This window comes from Vanessa tameamea, chromosome 11 (genome assembly GCF_037043105.1).
Source record: "Vanessa tameamea isolate UH-Manoa-2023 chromosome 11, ilVanTame1 primary haplotype, whole genome shotgun sequence".
NCBI lineage: Eukaryota > Metazoa > Arthropoda > Insecta > Lepidoptera > Nymphalidae > Vanessa > Vanessa tameamea.
The window spans coordinates 4,196,832-4,212,643 of NC_087319.1; the positions used below are offsets into that span (position 1 = coordinate 4,196,832).

Below are 15,812 nucleotides of genomic sequence, written 5' to 3' on the forward strand. Positions count from 1 at the left end.
AACGACTTTGAAGTTTATTAACCTTAAACAGTGTCATCCATTTTTATATAAATACTATAGATATATAGAATTGGTACACGATATGAATAAATATTTATAATCACAAACTAGTCTCGGCTTTATTAATTGTCAATTTAATAACATCTAGCGATGTCTGCAAAAATGTAGAAGGTAATAGCATAATTTTACACGAATACACCTATTATTAAACTAGGTTTATTTTCTGTAATAAACATTTTCTATAAAAAAAACTTATTAGAAAAAGGGCAGTGTAGATGGAATATAATAATTTATACTTTATGAAGAGTATGCATTAAACATTACCTGCCGTTGCCGCCTTTTTATTTTAAAGAGTACGAATTACGAATTTAATTCGTAATCTGTGCCACTGTATTAGTGATTGAACTTCAATCATTGAAGTGTCAAAGAAGAAATGGCGGTGAATGCTTGGATTAAATTTTTAAGTTAACTTTACAAGTCTTTAAATCACTAAAAATGCATATAAAACAGGTAAAAAATCCAGTCAATTGTTTTAAGCAGTGTATCATGACATGCCCTTATTATTTATATTATTTTTCATTTGTGACGTGTATTGTTAAATGACATTGTTTTGTTTATAGGTGATTATTCAGGGTTTTAAAAGTTATCGTGAACAAATAGTGGTGGAACCTTTTGATAAAAGGCATAATGTAGTCGTTGGCCGTAATGGTTCTGGAAAAAGTAACTTCTTTCATGGTAAGCATCAACTTATAACCACGAACTCTTAAGATTTTCACAACATAAACAATGTGTTATAATTCAATGTGATTTGTTATATTGAATAAGTTTACGGTATTAGTAATAATAAATCATATTATTTGATACTCCTTAAAGCTATTTCTCTATTTATGAAACTATTTTAAACTTTTCTAACAATAATATTCATAGCTTACAACCAAGCAGACTTGTAACATTATTTAAATTAACTTAACATAAACAATTCTTTCTATACCAATATATATATTATAAAGGTGAAATAATTATTGACTCTATATATATTATAAAATCCTTGTTTCTATTACCATAATATTATTCGAACAGTATTGTGTCTAGAAGAGATCGCTACTTTAGTGAACATTGGTATGGTGTTATTTTTCAATATTATTTGTCTTAAGTTTACCTTTTTTTTATGTTGTATGCACAGTAAATAAGTTAATTATTGTTATATTACAGCAATTCAGTTTGTACTAAGTGATGAATTTTCACATCTTAGACCAGAACAGCGACTTGCTCTTCTCCATGAAGGTACCGGACCCAGGGTGATATCTGCCTTTGTGGAAATCATATTTGACAATTCTGATAATAGAATACCGGTAACTGAGTATATTTATTACAATTCATGCTAGTAGCTACATAATTACTGATATTAAATAATTATATTTTTTTAAAGTTTGCTATAATTTTCAAATATTCTTGCTTATAATATGTATGTATAATATGATTGCTTTCAGATTGAAAAAGATGAAATATTTTTACGCCGAGTTATTGGTTCAAAGAAAGATCAATTTTTCCTTAATAAGAAAGTGGTACCTCGCTCAGAAGTACTAAATCTTTTGGAAAGTGCTGGGCTCTCGAATTCAAATCCATACTACATTGTCAAACAAGGAAAGGTAAGTTTAATGATTTTTTTTATTTATTTTTGTCTTGATTTTATTTGATGCTCTCAACTTATTTTCTGTCATGAGGTTTGATAATTATTTAACAATAGTTTGATCAATTTGATCTTGATTTTATAGTTTACTAAATTTTTAAAACATTATCTAAGTAAGTATTAATTAAAATAGATATAAATTTCTTTTAATGCATACCTATAATTTATATAAATTTCATAATTGCATATGTCATTGGCAATTTCCTTATTGGAACAATAAAAGTTATTTGACTTTTCTATCTTGAAATTATCAATATGAGTCTATAGTATGGAAATTGCTTACATTCTCTTGCCTGAATCTTTTGGTCATTTCATTGCCATCTATAGTACTTTGGAAGTAATCTTGTTTACGCTATTGCATTTTAAATTTATTTCTATTGAAAATGTCACTACGAATGAATTCTTTCAAGAATTTCATTTTTATTTTCCATAATAATTTTTTTTATTTGATGAACAGATTAATCAAATGGCAGTAGCTCCAGACTCACATAGATTGAAACTGCTAAGAGAAGTTGCTGGAACTAGAGTGTATGATGAAAGACGTGAGGAGTCTGTTACTATACTCAAAGAAACTGTTGGCAAGGTTAGAAGATTTTTTACAAATCATTCAATTGAACTTATAGTAGTAACACTTATTCTTCTTTGCTTATATGTAATAAATACTGAAGTTTTCATAGATTTTTAACTGATGAAAGTTATTTGTGTCCATATGGCTAGTTATAACCTAGTTGGTAGTTATTCTACCAGTAAATATTTATAACATTGATCCAATGTTCAGGAGGAACTCTGATATTGTGAAGAATGTGGACCGTTGCCCCTGATTTCAGTCAACACGTGGAATTTTACCTTAGCATGTAATATATAAAAAGACATTGCAATAAAAATTTATGAAAAGATGTTTCACATGTGATGATGGTTTATGAGAAACATTATTAATTTTTTAAAGTTATCCAAAAAATTAATTCTAGATCCAGTTTCTTTTTTTTATTTTAGATAGAACATAATGGTTCCAGATAATTATATTATTATTAATAGAGTCCCAATTTAAAAGAATTATGTTTTACAGGTAGAGAAAATCAATGATTTTCTGCAAACAATTGAAGAGAGATTAAAAACACTTGAGGAGGAGAAGGAAGAACTCAAGGAATACCAGAAGTGGGATCGGGCTAGACGTGTTTTAGAATTCATCATCCACGACACTGAGCATAGAGAAAACAAACGCAAATTGGAAGATGTTTGTATACTTATTATAAATAACTATTTACTTTAAACAATTGACTAAGACTAATTTCGAGCTTTATATAAGTCTATATTGAGGGTCAATGTGCTTGAAGCATTTTATAAATATCTGGCACTTCATAGAATGTGTTCCTGACATGTCATAAGTAGCGTAAATTATATATTATTATTGTTTATTTGCTTTATTAATTATATTGTTATTGATATAATTTATTTTTTATTATTATTAAAAATATCAGAAAACATACAGTTATACTTTTTTTGGTCAACTATTTATTTTGTAGTCTATATATGACTACCAGGAACGCATTAATGAAGCGGCCGGACTATAAAAAACAAACAAGCAAAAAATTACGCTGTTCCAAATTTAAAAGTAGTATACAAAAATTAGTTTGATAGTTGTACATTTTAATTGTAATTGTATTAGTATTCTTATCCTGATTAAACTGCTCTCAGCCCATGAGACAGCTTGCCACCAAGGACATGATTGCGGTTAACCTCAATCATACTAATATTAGAGAGAGGTAAGTTTTCTATGTTTATTTGTATTTTTGTTTGTTTGTTTTTTACGTTTGAAAACCTACTAAAATTATATAGCACTTATTGTTCTGTAAGCCTTTAGGTCCTGAAGTGTTTGAAACATATGTTGTCTAAAATATATGAGATACATAAAATCTTTTATATTTCTTTCTCTGTTGCCTTTTAAGTCTGTTCCTTATTGATGTTATTTTATATGGATATATTTTTTAAAAATAATGGTGGAGCAAACCCGTCTAATGATAAGTGGCCACCACCACCCATAGACTTTGGCAATATATATATATATATATATCCGCCCCTTAGTGGTAGCTGTAGTTATCTCAGGATAAGCTTGCACAGAACCCTACCAACTAACTTGTTTCGTATATATTTAAATTATTGGCGATATATATATATTCAATTAATAACATAAATTCATACTGTAGATAATCGACGCTATAAGTTTTGTTTAATTGGTAAATTTTTGATTTGTGACAATAGTGGGGATTAAATGAATTGTAAATTTTTGCAGTTAGAGAAAATGCGTGCGAACAGTGGCAAAGAGCAACAGCACTATGCGGACATGGTGCGTGAAGCTCAAGACCATGTGAGGGAATCTAACAGGTATGGGACTAGAAGCAAAATATACTTTACCTACTAAAATTATATATTACTAGCTACGCGTCCCGACTTCACACGGGTACAATAACGTGTATTTTTGTATATAGATTATCTTTAGGAAAGTTGAAATTCTCGACTTTTCTCTACTAAAATATGCATGTATTATTCATATAAAACTTCCTCTGGAAATCCGTATTTAAGTCGTAAGCGTATTTTAAAATATCTAAGCGTTCAGTCGGCGGAAAGCGATTTTGTTTTATACTATGTAGAGATAATAAGTAACTATTGAAATAATTTAAAATCATGTTATTTATAATGTTGATCAGTTGTTGTCGGTTGTGTTGACAAATTAATTTACACGTACATCTACTGATCTACCGCATAAGTAGCGGTATCTTCAAGTGAGCTCTTATTTACCCACAGATTTACGTTTACGTAAATACTGCTTTCGATCCGTAGTCCGTATAACATTCTGAAATTAAATATTTAAGCGCTAATGGAGCGCGTTCGGTGAAATGTTTTTAAAAAAACTTACTATAACGAGACTTATATGCCAACTTAAAAACAAAATTTTCAATTAAAAATTAATTATAAATTATAAAAAAGTATTAAAAATTTTTACTTATAATATGAATATATTTGTTTTTGTGTATGTGTTTGTTGTTGTGTTTATTTATTTTTTTATTTTAGGAAACTAAAAGACGCTCGTAAGGACGTGGCCGCGACACGGGAAGAGAAAGATATATTATCGACTGAACAACAGCAACTGCTGAGGGAGAAGACCAAGCTTGAATTGGCAATAAAAGACCTCACTGACGATGTTGATGGAGATAATAAATCCAAGGTATTGTTTTGTAAAAATATGTTACTCAAATTAAGAATTTAAGATGAAGGTGCATATTATTGAATATAATCATAAACAATCTAGCATATTCAAATCGAAGTAGGAATAAAGATACACAAACCTTAGAATTACGTATTTCTTGCGATTTGATGGCTCAGCTATATTGTGCACTATTAAGATTTTTTGATACAACACTTATTTATAATACAACGCCATTAGACTTAACTAATATCCACTCGAATTTGAATTCCAATGTTCCGAAAACAATTTCGTCGACGTTCAAAACACAATTTTTTCGCAAATCCATAATGAATATCATAGATTAATCAAGCATAATCAATGATATCGCGTCAATTCGTTGTCAAATGTTGTTTATTTGGCTTTTGTCTTCTTGTGGTTGGAATAGACTATATATTATTCCGTAACGCTGAAATAAAAAAACCCTATTATACATGTAATATACAAAAATCTGTTCATTAAGATATAAAAACCGTTTTGATCGATACCGCTATCATTGTTTATCGTCTAATAATTTTGTATAGGAAAGAGCAGAGGCTGAACTGGAACGTCTTCGTCAACAAATATCCGAAAAGGAACGTGAATTGGAAGAGCTTAAACCTAAATATGAAGAGATGAAGGCACGCGAGGAGGAATGTACCAGAGCGTTGGCACTGAACCAACAGAAGAGACAAGAGTTGTACGCTAAGCAAGGGAGAGGCACTCAGTTCACGTCCAAGCAAGATAGGGATCGTTGGATCGAGAAGGAACTTAAGTATGTCCTACTTTGAAATAAATGTAATTGATTATGGTTGCTGGGAATTTTAATTTCAAATATAACTGGAGTTATATATTACTTGCTCGTGCAGTCACCTCCAACAACTGCTTGTATTACCCTAAATAACTACAATATGTATGATTTTGTTCTTGGTGTAAAGGTGTACTTTTAGCTATAAGTGTTTAGATGGTGGATATTAATGTATCCAATGATATACGCATTGGATGCATTCATATTAATATATTAAAATAAATATATGTATGTATTGCAATCAATTTTTTTATTTAATTTATTTATTAATAATATAATGTGTTTTGAGTTATCATTCATGTATAAGTCTAAGGTTGGTAATAAATGTTTGTTTTTAATCACTGGTAATCACAGAGTTCAGCATTATTATTGTGTATCTCTCTTTTATAGATCCCTTAATAAACAGATTAAGGACAAAAAAGATCACGAGAACAAATTACGAGAAGACCTACGTCGTGATGCGACAAAATTGACAGAGCTGGAGAAACGTATAGAGGAGATGACGAAAGAAATGGAGCGGCAGCGAGTGGCTATCGACGAACACAACAAACAGTACTATGAATGCAAGAAACGGAAGGACCAGGAACAAAGTTCTAGAAAGTGAGAATATTTTAAATATACATAATTATAACTAGCTGCAGATACTGGGTTCATGGATTCCAATATCAAGTTAGATCAATTGAAAGTTATTCATTTATTCTGTCAAAATAGTCTTAGTAGCATCCTGGAATTAAGTGGTGCCATATTGTATCACAGAAAGTCAGGCTTCAATAGTTATGACTCCTTTGTTTATATGTTTACTTGATGGTAGGACTTTGCCCGTTTGGGTAGGTACCGTTTACTCATCAGATATTCTACTGCCAAATACCAAAACTTGTGTAGGTTTGAAGGGTAAATTAGCCAGTGTAACCCCAGGCACAAAGTTCATTGTGCATTGATGTGATGAAAGGAATTATTAATATTTAATACAGCATCATCGTCTATGGGCTGTGGTGACCACTTACCATCGGGTGGCTCATTTGCCCGTTCTCCTACCTATTAGATAAACAAAGACATCATCATCATCAATCATTGATTGAATTTATAAATATAAAGATTTCTTAACACTTTCACTTCATACAACATAATTTGTTTTATGAAGTGAAAGTGATGTTCCTAGATTTACATATATTATTTATTTTGATTCCTGTGCTTGTATATATATTTAATGTTCACATAATTATCAATGTTCTAAAATGTTAATATTATTTTTAGTGAATTATGGCGCAAAGAAACAACATTGACACAGAACCTGTCATCACTGAAAGAAGATTTGGCAAAGGCTGATCAAGCATTACGTTCAATGGCTGGAAAGGTAAATTGCAAACTTGAAATTAATTTATATTATACGTATCATTTTGAGGTCTAAATTTAAGAACTGTTCAAAATGCCACTTCTAGTAATGAAACATGCTAAAAATTCTGTAATATCATATTTTCATTATGCATCAAATTATAAGTGGTCACCACTTTAGACATCGGCACTGGTAAGAAATATTAATTATTCCTTACATTGTCAATATGCTACCACCCTTGGGGAATAGATAAGACACTTTGTCCCTTGTGCCTGTTGTTATACTGATTATTTCTATTAAACTTAGATAAATAATGAATTTAATTGAACTTCTTAATTTCAGCCTATATTAAACGGTAGGGACAGTGTGCGAAAAGTTTTAGAAACATTCCAAGAGAGGGGCGGAGATTGGGCCAAAATAGCTACGCAGTACTATGGACCGGTCATAGAGAACTTCACCTGTGACAAGACCATTTATACTGCGGTCGAGGTGAGTCTTATATGATATTGCAATAAATATATTGTATTACTTTGCATATTCGGAACGAGTAGCTGGTATAAAAGGCTATTTGACTGGTTTTTAAAATCCATTTTATATTATTTAGTAGAGCTTAAGGAACCCAGTAAAAGTTGTTTTTTTTAATTCTTGTACACATTTGCTGAAAAATATCAATTTAAAAATTCCATATTTAAATAGCGCGCGAAAACGCTACTTTGACAATATGGCGCTGCAATGGAGTCGGTGACGTCACTTACCTGTATTGTAATCTGTGGCACATATACAGAAGGCAAACGAGGTTCACAAGCAAGTGACGTCATCATAAACCCGACCAATCAGGAGCGTTTTGTGTCACGTGACAAACGTTTAAAAAAATGCATTTTTATTTATGGATTTTTGAATAAATTAATTATTATTTTCAACTTTCCTTGATAAATAACCATTTTTAAACTCATAATATATACTGATTACAATAAATTGACACTTTATTTTTCGCATTGTCAAATAGCCTGTTATTATTTTATATTGTAGATACAATAAATAAAATATGATACATAGATGTAGAAAATGAATTACAGGTTACAGCCGGTAATCGACTCTTCCACCACATAGTGGAGTCAGACACAGTGGGCACAAAGATTCTAAAGGAGATGAACCGTCAGAGCTTACCAGGAGAAGTTACCTTTATGCCTCTTAACCGTCTCCAAGTAAGGGATATGGTGTATCCCAACGACAATGTAAGCATTTGATTCAATTTAATATATTTGGTAAAATAATTTACATATAAATATATGTTTACAGCCTGGCCTCAAATTATTTAACTATGTATTAGAAATAACAATATATATATATATATATATATATATATATATATATATATTTTCAAATCATATATACCGTTATTATTAATGTTGTACAATAGTAATAATTTATGTTATTTCCAGAATGCAATAGCCATGGTACAGAAGCTTAAGTACGATCCCAAATACGCTAAAGCAATGAAGTACATTTTTGGAAAAACACTCATCTGCAGGAATCTAGAGTGCGCTACTGAGCTGGGCAAACAGTTCCACTTGGACTGTGTCACATTAGAAGGAGATCAAGTATGTTCTATCTACAATGTTTTAATATTAAATAGTCTACATGTTTGACATATTTTACAATTTAGGTTTTTTTGTAGTGTTGCTTAAAGACAGCCAAATTATCAATAACCATTTGGTTCCTAACATACAAATAATCTAAATATTAAAAATAAATTTCAAATGAATGACAACTCAAACAATTTTAGGTGTCTTCAAAAGGTTCCCTGACTGGTGGTTATTTCAACCAATCGCGTTCACGTCTTGAAATGCAAAAGACCAGATCAGAGTTGATGGAACAAATCACCACCTTAGATGAGGAGTTGAACACACTACGGCAGGAGTTGAACAAGACTGAGACGAGTATTAACACCATTGTGTCAGAAATGCAGCGGACAGAGACGAAACAGGGAAAGGCCAAGTATGTACATTAATAACTGCTTATAAGAAATCAAATTTATCAAATACAATAACCATATTAAAGTCCAATAATAATGTTGTTATTGAATTATATGTTTAATATATTGTTGTCTTGTTAATAACAGACAAAAACTGACAGATTTTATATGAAAAATTAAATTAAACCCCAAAAGTTATACTTCTACGTAATATATATAATCATATATCTACTAAATCTACCACTAAAATGTTAACAAATATCAGTGACAATAAAAAAAAATCCGCGGTAAGTGTAATAAATAAATTCAAAACACGCAAAATTATCTATTTTGTTATATTCTAGGGACATATTTGACAAAGTAAAAGCAGATATACGTCTGATGAAAGAAGAATTAGCATCCATAGAAAGGTTCAGGGGGCCGAAAGAACGATCGTTAGCGCAGTGTCGCTCCAGCTTAGAGGCGATGCAGGCCACGAAAGAGGGACTGGAGTCTGAACTGCATCAGGTTGGTGATCAAAACATATGCCTTATAGAACATTCCTTACTTCCTTAGTTTTTTGACATTATTTATTTGCAAACCATTGGTTTAATATTGATACCGAAAAAACCTCTGAGAACATATTATTTCTTTTAGGAACTAATGGAACAACTGTCGACTGCAGATCAAGGGAAGGTAGACGAATTGAACGATGCTATTCGGAGACTGACTCAGGAAAACAAGGAGGCCTTCAGTCAGCGAATGAATCTCGAAGCGACTAAAAATAAACTTGAAAATCTTCTTACGAATAATCTTATACGGTAATCTAAAATAAATAAAGTTACTTATTTGTTTATGCAGATGTTCATTAAATATTTATAAATTATCAACGAATAGGCTATTTGACTGGTGTTTAAAATCCATTTTATATTATTTAGTAGAGGTTAAGGAGCCCAGTAGAAAAATATCAAATTAAAAATTCAATATTTAAATAGCGCGCGAAAACGCTACCTGACAATATGGTGCTGCAATGGGGTCGGTGACGTCACTTGCCTGTATTATAATCTGTGGCACATATAATCCACATACAGTAGGCAAACGAGGTTAACAAACAAGTGACGTCATCATAAACCCGATCAATCAGGATCGTTTTGTGTCACGTGACAAACGTTTAAAAAAATGCATTTTTATTTATGGATTTTTGAATAAATTAGTTATTATTTTCAACTTTCGTTAATAAATAACTACCTTTAAACTCATATATACTGATTACAATAATTGAGACTTTATTTTTCGCATTGTCAAATAGCCTATTATATAACACGCTTAGATTTACAGCTAAAATGTACTAAGTATATAGCTCGTCGTCCTTCGAAGTAATACATGTAATCACTTGCGCAGACGCAAGGACGAGCTCGTGCAGGCGCTGCAGGAGATATCGGTGGAGGACCGCAAGCGACGCCTCTCCAACAGCAAGGCCGACCTCGCCGCCGCCGAGAAGCGCATCCGGCAGATCAACCGCGAGCTCGAGGACACCGAGCGCGCCGTGCAGGCCGCCGTGCGCAACGAGAAGGCGCTCAAGGTGGAGCTCGACAAGTGGCGCACCAAGGTAGGCACGCCGACACTGACGCCGAGCGCGCCGTGCGCTTCTTAATCGTGCCTTTACTAGCCGCCTTCTTTATTTGGATGTTCGTGTTTTAATATAAAACTTCAAAAATTATAAATTCATTAAATATGATAATAAAATGTAATATGTAAATAAGAGAAATTCTTTACTGTCCAGGAAAAAGAAGCGCAAGATAAAATGGAGGAAGATGCGAAGGGACTGGAAAAAATGGCTTCGAAAGAAGTACTACTGCAAGAGAAAATTCAAGAGTCCTTAGACAAAATAGCTGCTCTCGGCACCTTACCTAATGCGCCCGAGTTACACTCGAAATACCAGAAGATGTCTTTGAAACAGGTTAGTGTGTCCCTCTTTTTTGTATTATTTACGTTCTTACTAAACTTTATTATCCGACCTGGAAGCTCGGAATGACCTACTCATAAAACGTAATCTTCAAAAATGTCTTTAATATTTTTATGTACTATATTGTGTGATTAAACTCGTACTGCCTTATAAAGTCACCAGCATTTGCATCAATAGATACATTTTATCTTAACTAATTTGTTGTAATAAAAACGACTTCTCTACTATCAATGTAGCTATTATTGAAATACAATCAATTCGATTGAGATTAGCAAAAGTACAATTGATTAAACGTTGAACTTTTAACTCCGATTATCATTATAATTAGAAGAAGAAAAAAACCGCTGGCTTTTTGTCGCCGTTTCTTATCAGATATTTGAGATCAAATAAAATGTAATTTTACTAAAACATGCTACGATTAAAAAGGATACCAATGGCAATATGTTACTTCCAATCCCAATAACACATAAACTAATAACCATATAAGCACTACAACGACAAATTAAATCATTTTTCATTTTAAAACACAAAAACTCCAATAAAACTAACAGTGTTAATTTTATGTCCAGTTATTCAAAGAACTAGAGAAAGCGAACCAGCACCTCAAGAAATACAATCACGTTAACAAAAAGGCTTTGGACCAGTTTATAAGCTTTTCGGAACAAAAGGAAAAACTATACAAGCGAAAAGAAGAACTTGATATCGGGTAAGATTAAAAATTGTTTTACTTTTTTTTAAATGTTTTTAATAGTTCTAAAATTTGAATAAACTAAGGAACTATTCATTGTTTAGCTTCTTTTCGAAAGGCAGTTACTGTGCATTAATAAATCAATCACCAAGAAATGGTCGGGAGACTATCATTTTAAAATATACGTTTACAATTTTTTTTTACATAATGAATGACATTTGGGAAAATAAATTAATAAAAGACTTTAAACAAAAGCTTTTGTATAATTACATAATTCCTATAATGTTAACGTTTAATCTTAGTTATAATATAAAATTGAAAGTAATATATTAAGAGAAAAATTTAATTGTTTAGTAAGTAATAAATACTAATAATAATTACTAATGTTCATCCGGTATTTGAAATTTGACCTTTTATTTTAACTCCTATTTCCATTTTTAAAGTAACACAACAAAAAAATATCTTAACAAACAAAGAAACAAGAGTAGGGAACTGTTATGTTTTTTGTCTGTTTATATGCGGATAACTGTTAACATATCGAACTATAAACCGTTTAATTTCAATCGTCATTAAAATCTCTTATTTCTTTAACAATATTCGTGTAGATTAGATCTTTTGCTACGGTAGCATACATGTAATCTAAATGATTAAAATTTTCCAAATAATAAGTGTTATAAACATTTGGTAAAGCGTTAAATAGTAACGAAATATCAGCTACATCCGATAGCAAATCGTTACTGCTGTAAAAGAACACAGTTGGAACCGTCACATTTCTCAAATTATAATCAGGTGGCAATTCTTGTCCATATCTCACTAAGTTCTCACTCGTGCCGTAATCGAAACGACAAAATCTTCTAGAGTAATATAATTGTCCATAATGAACTATTTGCATAGTTGACGAGTTTGTCGGTACGTGACCGAAAATGACTGGGATTAATGATGGGTTCATTAATTTGTAATCGTTACCAATAACAGTTTGTAGCAAGTTGTCGCATCCAAATGGCAGTATATTGCACAAGAAGTTTTGTATTTTACTTAAATGATCCGTACTAGATGTGTAAATGTCGGCGTTCCATAAATATCCAAGAATTCCGTAAGCCGACGCCAATAGCTTTAATATCGGACTCTTCGCGTGACTCATCCAAGTCACCGGTGCCAGGGCGAACATAATTTTGACTTTCGTATTATATTCCGGTTTTAATGAGTTCATAACGTAAAATATTGTCGTTCCTTGTGAATATCCAGCGTAGTATAATTTATCCTCTCCTGTTACATTCAGGACGTAATCTATCATAGCAGGCAGATCATAAGTTCCAATTTCGTCCCAAGAAAACTTCCAAAAGTCCGGTTGCGTCTGGCTTAAAGTTGTATGCGACGAAGAATATTTGTTACCTCGCGCATTTCCCATCCAAACATCAAATCCCTCGTCTACTAGGAAATATGCAAGTGCACTATTGGGCCCTTGCAAAACCCAACTGTCTGAAGAATCGAGAATCCCGTGCATTAGAAATATAATTTTTTTTTTTATATTTCGAGCAGGCATTCTCTGAATATTCAAAATATAGCCGTCTTCGGTTGTGAGCGTATGTTCCTCGATTCTGTATCCATATTTTGTTACTAATTGAGTTATATTCAAATAGGCATCTTCTAGTTCTGGTTCGATTCGCTCGCTATTTCCTTCATTTGTGCTTACTACATCTTCGATTCTGTTGATTAAATTGTTAACTGTGAATAAATTGAAATATTCGAAACCTTTTGAACATAACGGTAAAGTTATCAAACAAAGTAATAAGAAATTACTCTTGAACATTTCGGTTTGTGGTTTGAAATAAATATTGAGCACAAGTGAAATAGTATTTATACCACGACAATTACTATTGTCATTACGGTATCTTATGGTTTCGTATCGTTCTAAATTATTTAATGAATTTGACATATTGACTTATTACATTTTTTCCAGAATATAGCTATTAACTCTAATAAACTAATTTATCAATTAACATTTCTTAATATATAAGTTGTACGGTACGACATTTTTAAACAAAGAAAAAATCATTAACTGAATAATTTTATTTGCAGTGGAGAAAAAATTCGTGAATTGATTGAAACACTGGAGCACAGGAAACTCGAAGCCATACAGTTCACATTCAAGCAAGTTAGCAAAAATTTTACAGAAGTGTTCAAGAAGTTGGTACCTCAAGGTCGAGGGAGTCTTATAATGAGGGTCGCGCCGGATGAGGGACAAGACACCAACCCCGACGTGAGTAGACTATTATTCAAATTTTAGTTAGTGTGTTTTTTTTAGAAGTGTAACGTTTGAATAGGTTTAAAAATCTGTATGGAATATGTATTTCCGAGAAAGTAGTATAAGCCGACTAAAGATTTTTTTTGTTTTATGCGTTCGTACATCAATGCCATCAGAACTGAATACTTCAACAACCCTTTACATTCCCAAAGCATTTTCTATCAGAGTTGGCATCGGTCAGGCAGTAACTCGTTTTTAACAATGCGCCGGCTGCAAAGGAGATGAGACTGTATACGTAGGGCTCTGTAATTCGCAGCGCGCGAACGCGGACCCGTTCACCGGCGTCGGCATCAAGGTGTCGTTCACGGGCGGCGACGGCGACATGCGCGAGATGAACCAGCTGTCGGGCGGGCAGAAGTCGCTGGTGGCGCTGGCGCTCATCTTCGCCATCCAGAAGTGCGACCCGGCGCCCTTCTACCTGTTCGACGAGATCGACCAGGCGCTGGACGCGCAGCACCGCAAGGCGATCGCCAACATGATCCACGAGCTGTCCACGTCGGCGCAGTTCATCACCACGACGTTCCGGCCCGAGCTGCTCGAGCACGCGCACAAGTTCTACGGCGTCAAGTTCCGCAACAAGGTCTCGCACGTCGAGTGCGTCACCATCGACGAGGCGCGCGACTTCGTGGAGGACAGCGCCACGCACGCCTAGGTAGTCGCCGTTAGCACGTTCGTTATTAAATACTATTTCAATTAATATAGCTCTCATTCAGCTTTCATTAAGGATTATGCATAGTGTTCACAATAAACTTATATAAGAAACAACTCATAATTTATAAAATAATATATGCATGTATTTATATATATTGTCGGTATGTACATACATAAAAAGATGTGTAAGTTATGTTAACGAATAATAATTTTGACTTAAAACTTTGAGTCCATAAGAATTTTCTTAAAAATTTAGTCAGATCTTTGATTGAAATAACACTTAAATACCTGTCATAATATTTTTATTTCTATATTTCCATTCTAGCCAGAAATTAAATTATAAAATTAATTGTTTCAGATTAATCAACGGGCGATGATGAAATGTCCTGGACGACCTCACTCTATCCCGAATAAGAGAATACTGTTTGAATCGAGATCGCGAACTATTAAATAGCCTTTATTCAATTTGATTAATAAAGAGTAATCGTAAAAGAAAATATGAAGTATGGAAATAATTATTTTCGTTATTGGTAAATTTACATATTCATTGCAAATTATATTAATAGTAACGTATTCTGTGAAAGCATTTATTTCAAATGTGTAAATAAATTTAAAAAAAAGCAACGAAAATATTATTTTGACAACGTTACTTTCTGTTTAAGTTCGCGAAGCTTCGGTTGTGATCAAGCTAATATTATTTTTGCTAAAATAATTCTTCGTTTTACTTTCTTAAAAGTGCGGGAACATTTTTTGTTAAATATTATAGTTTTAAATTTGATATTTTTTTTCCGAAAATCGGTTTAGCTTATCACATTCTTCATTTCTCTCGGTTCGGTTGACGTTATCTTTATCTGTATTGTGTAAGTTTTCTATTTTTATTTAAGATTATTAAATATATTGACATATTTGTAATATTAGATTTTAAAACAGTGTTAAAATAAAACACAAGTTAATAATAAATAAATAAAAAATAATTTAATTGTATTATTATATCAGACAATTATTTCTTGAATTTTGTAAAAAGGAAGCTGCTGATTATTTAATTATATGATTTGCATCTGTCTCTGTCACTTTCATTAATAGGAAAAAGAACTTTTGTATGTAGCTTGCCTCTGCCAAATTATTCGGCGTTGTTATTCTAATTATTCTGAAAACATTAAATAAGACCTAGATTGAAATGACTACATTACAAGTTAG

At 32.2% G+C, this 15,812-nt stretch overlaps 1 protein-coding gene across 1 annotated transcript; it reads left to right on the forward strand.

Moving 5' to 3' along the window:
• The first annotated feature begins 414 nt into the window (after nucleotides 1–414).
• Nucleotides 415–15,585, forward strand: LOC113400774 (structural maintenance of chromosomes protein 3). Its single transcript, XM_026640424.2, has 23 exons — nucleotides 415–510; nucleotides 621–735; nucleotides 1,213–1,352; nucleotides 1,491–1,649; nucleotides 2,148–2,273; nucleotides 2,757–2,924; nucleotides 3,981–4,072; nucleotides 4,760–4,913; nucleotides 5,456–5,685; nucleotides 6,109–6,318; nucleotides 6,973–7,072; nucleotides 7,394–7,540; nucleotides 8,128–8,286; nucleotides 8,494–8,652; nucleotides 8,838–9,049; nucleotides 9,371–9,533; nucleotides 9,663–9,826; nucleotides 10,407–10,614; nucleotides 10,789–10,965; nucleotides 11,541–11,677; nucleotides 13,739–13,919; nucleotides 14,221–14,616; nucleotides 14,974–15,585. Exons 1-22 carry the CDS (start codon nucleotides 496–498, stop codon nucleotides 14,614–14,616), a joined length of 3,612 nt encoding a protein of 1,203 aa, XP_026496209.1. The 5' UTR covers nucleotides 415–495; the 3' UTR covers nucleotides 14,974–15,585.
• Nucleotides 15,586–15,812: the final 227 nt, after the last annotated feature.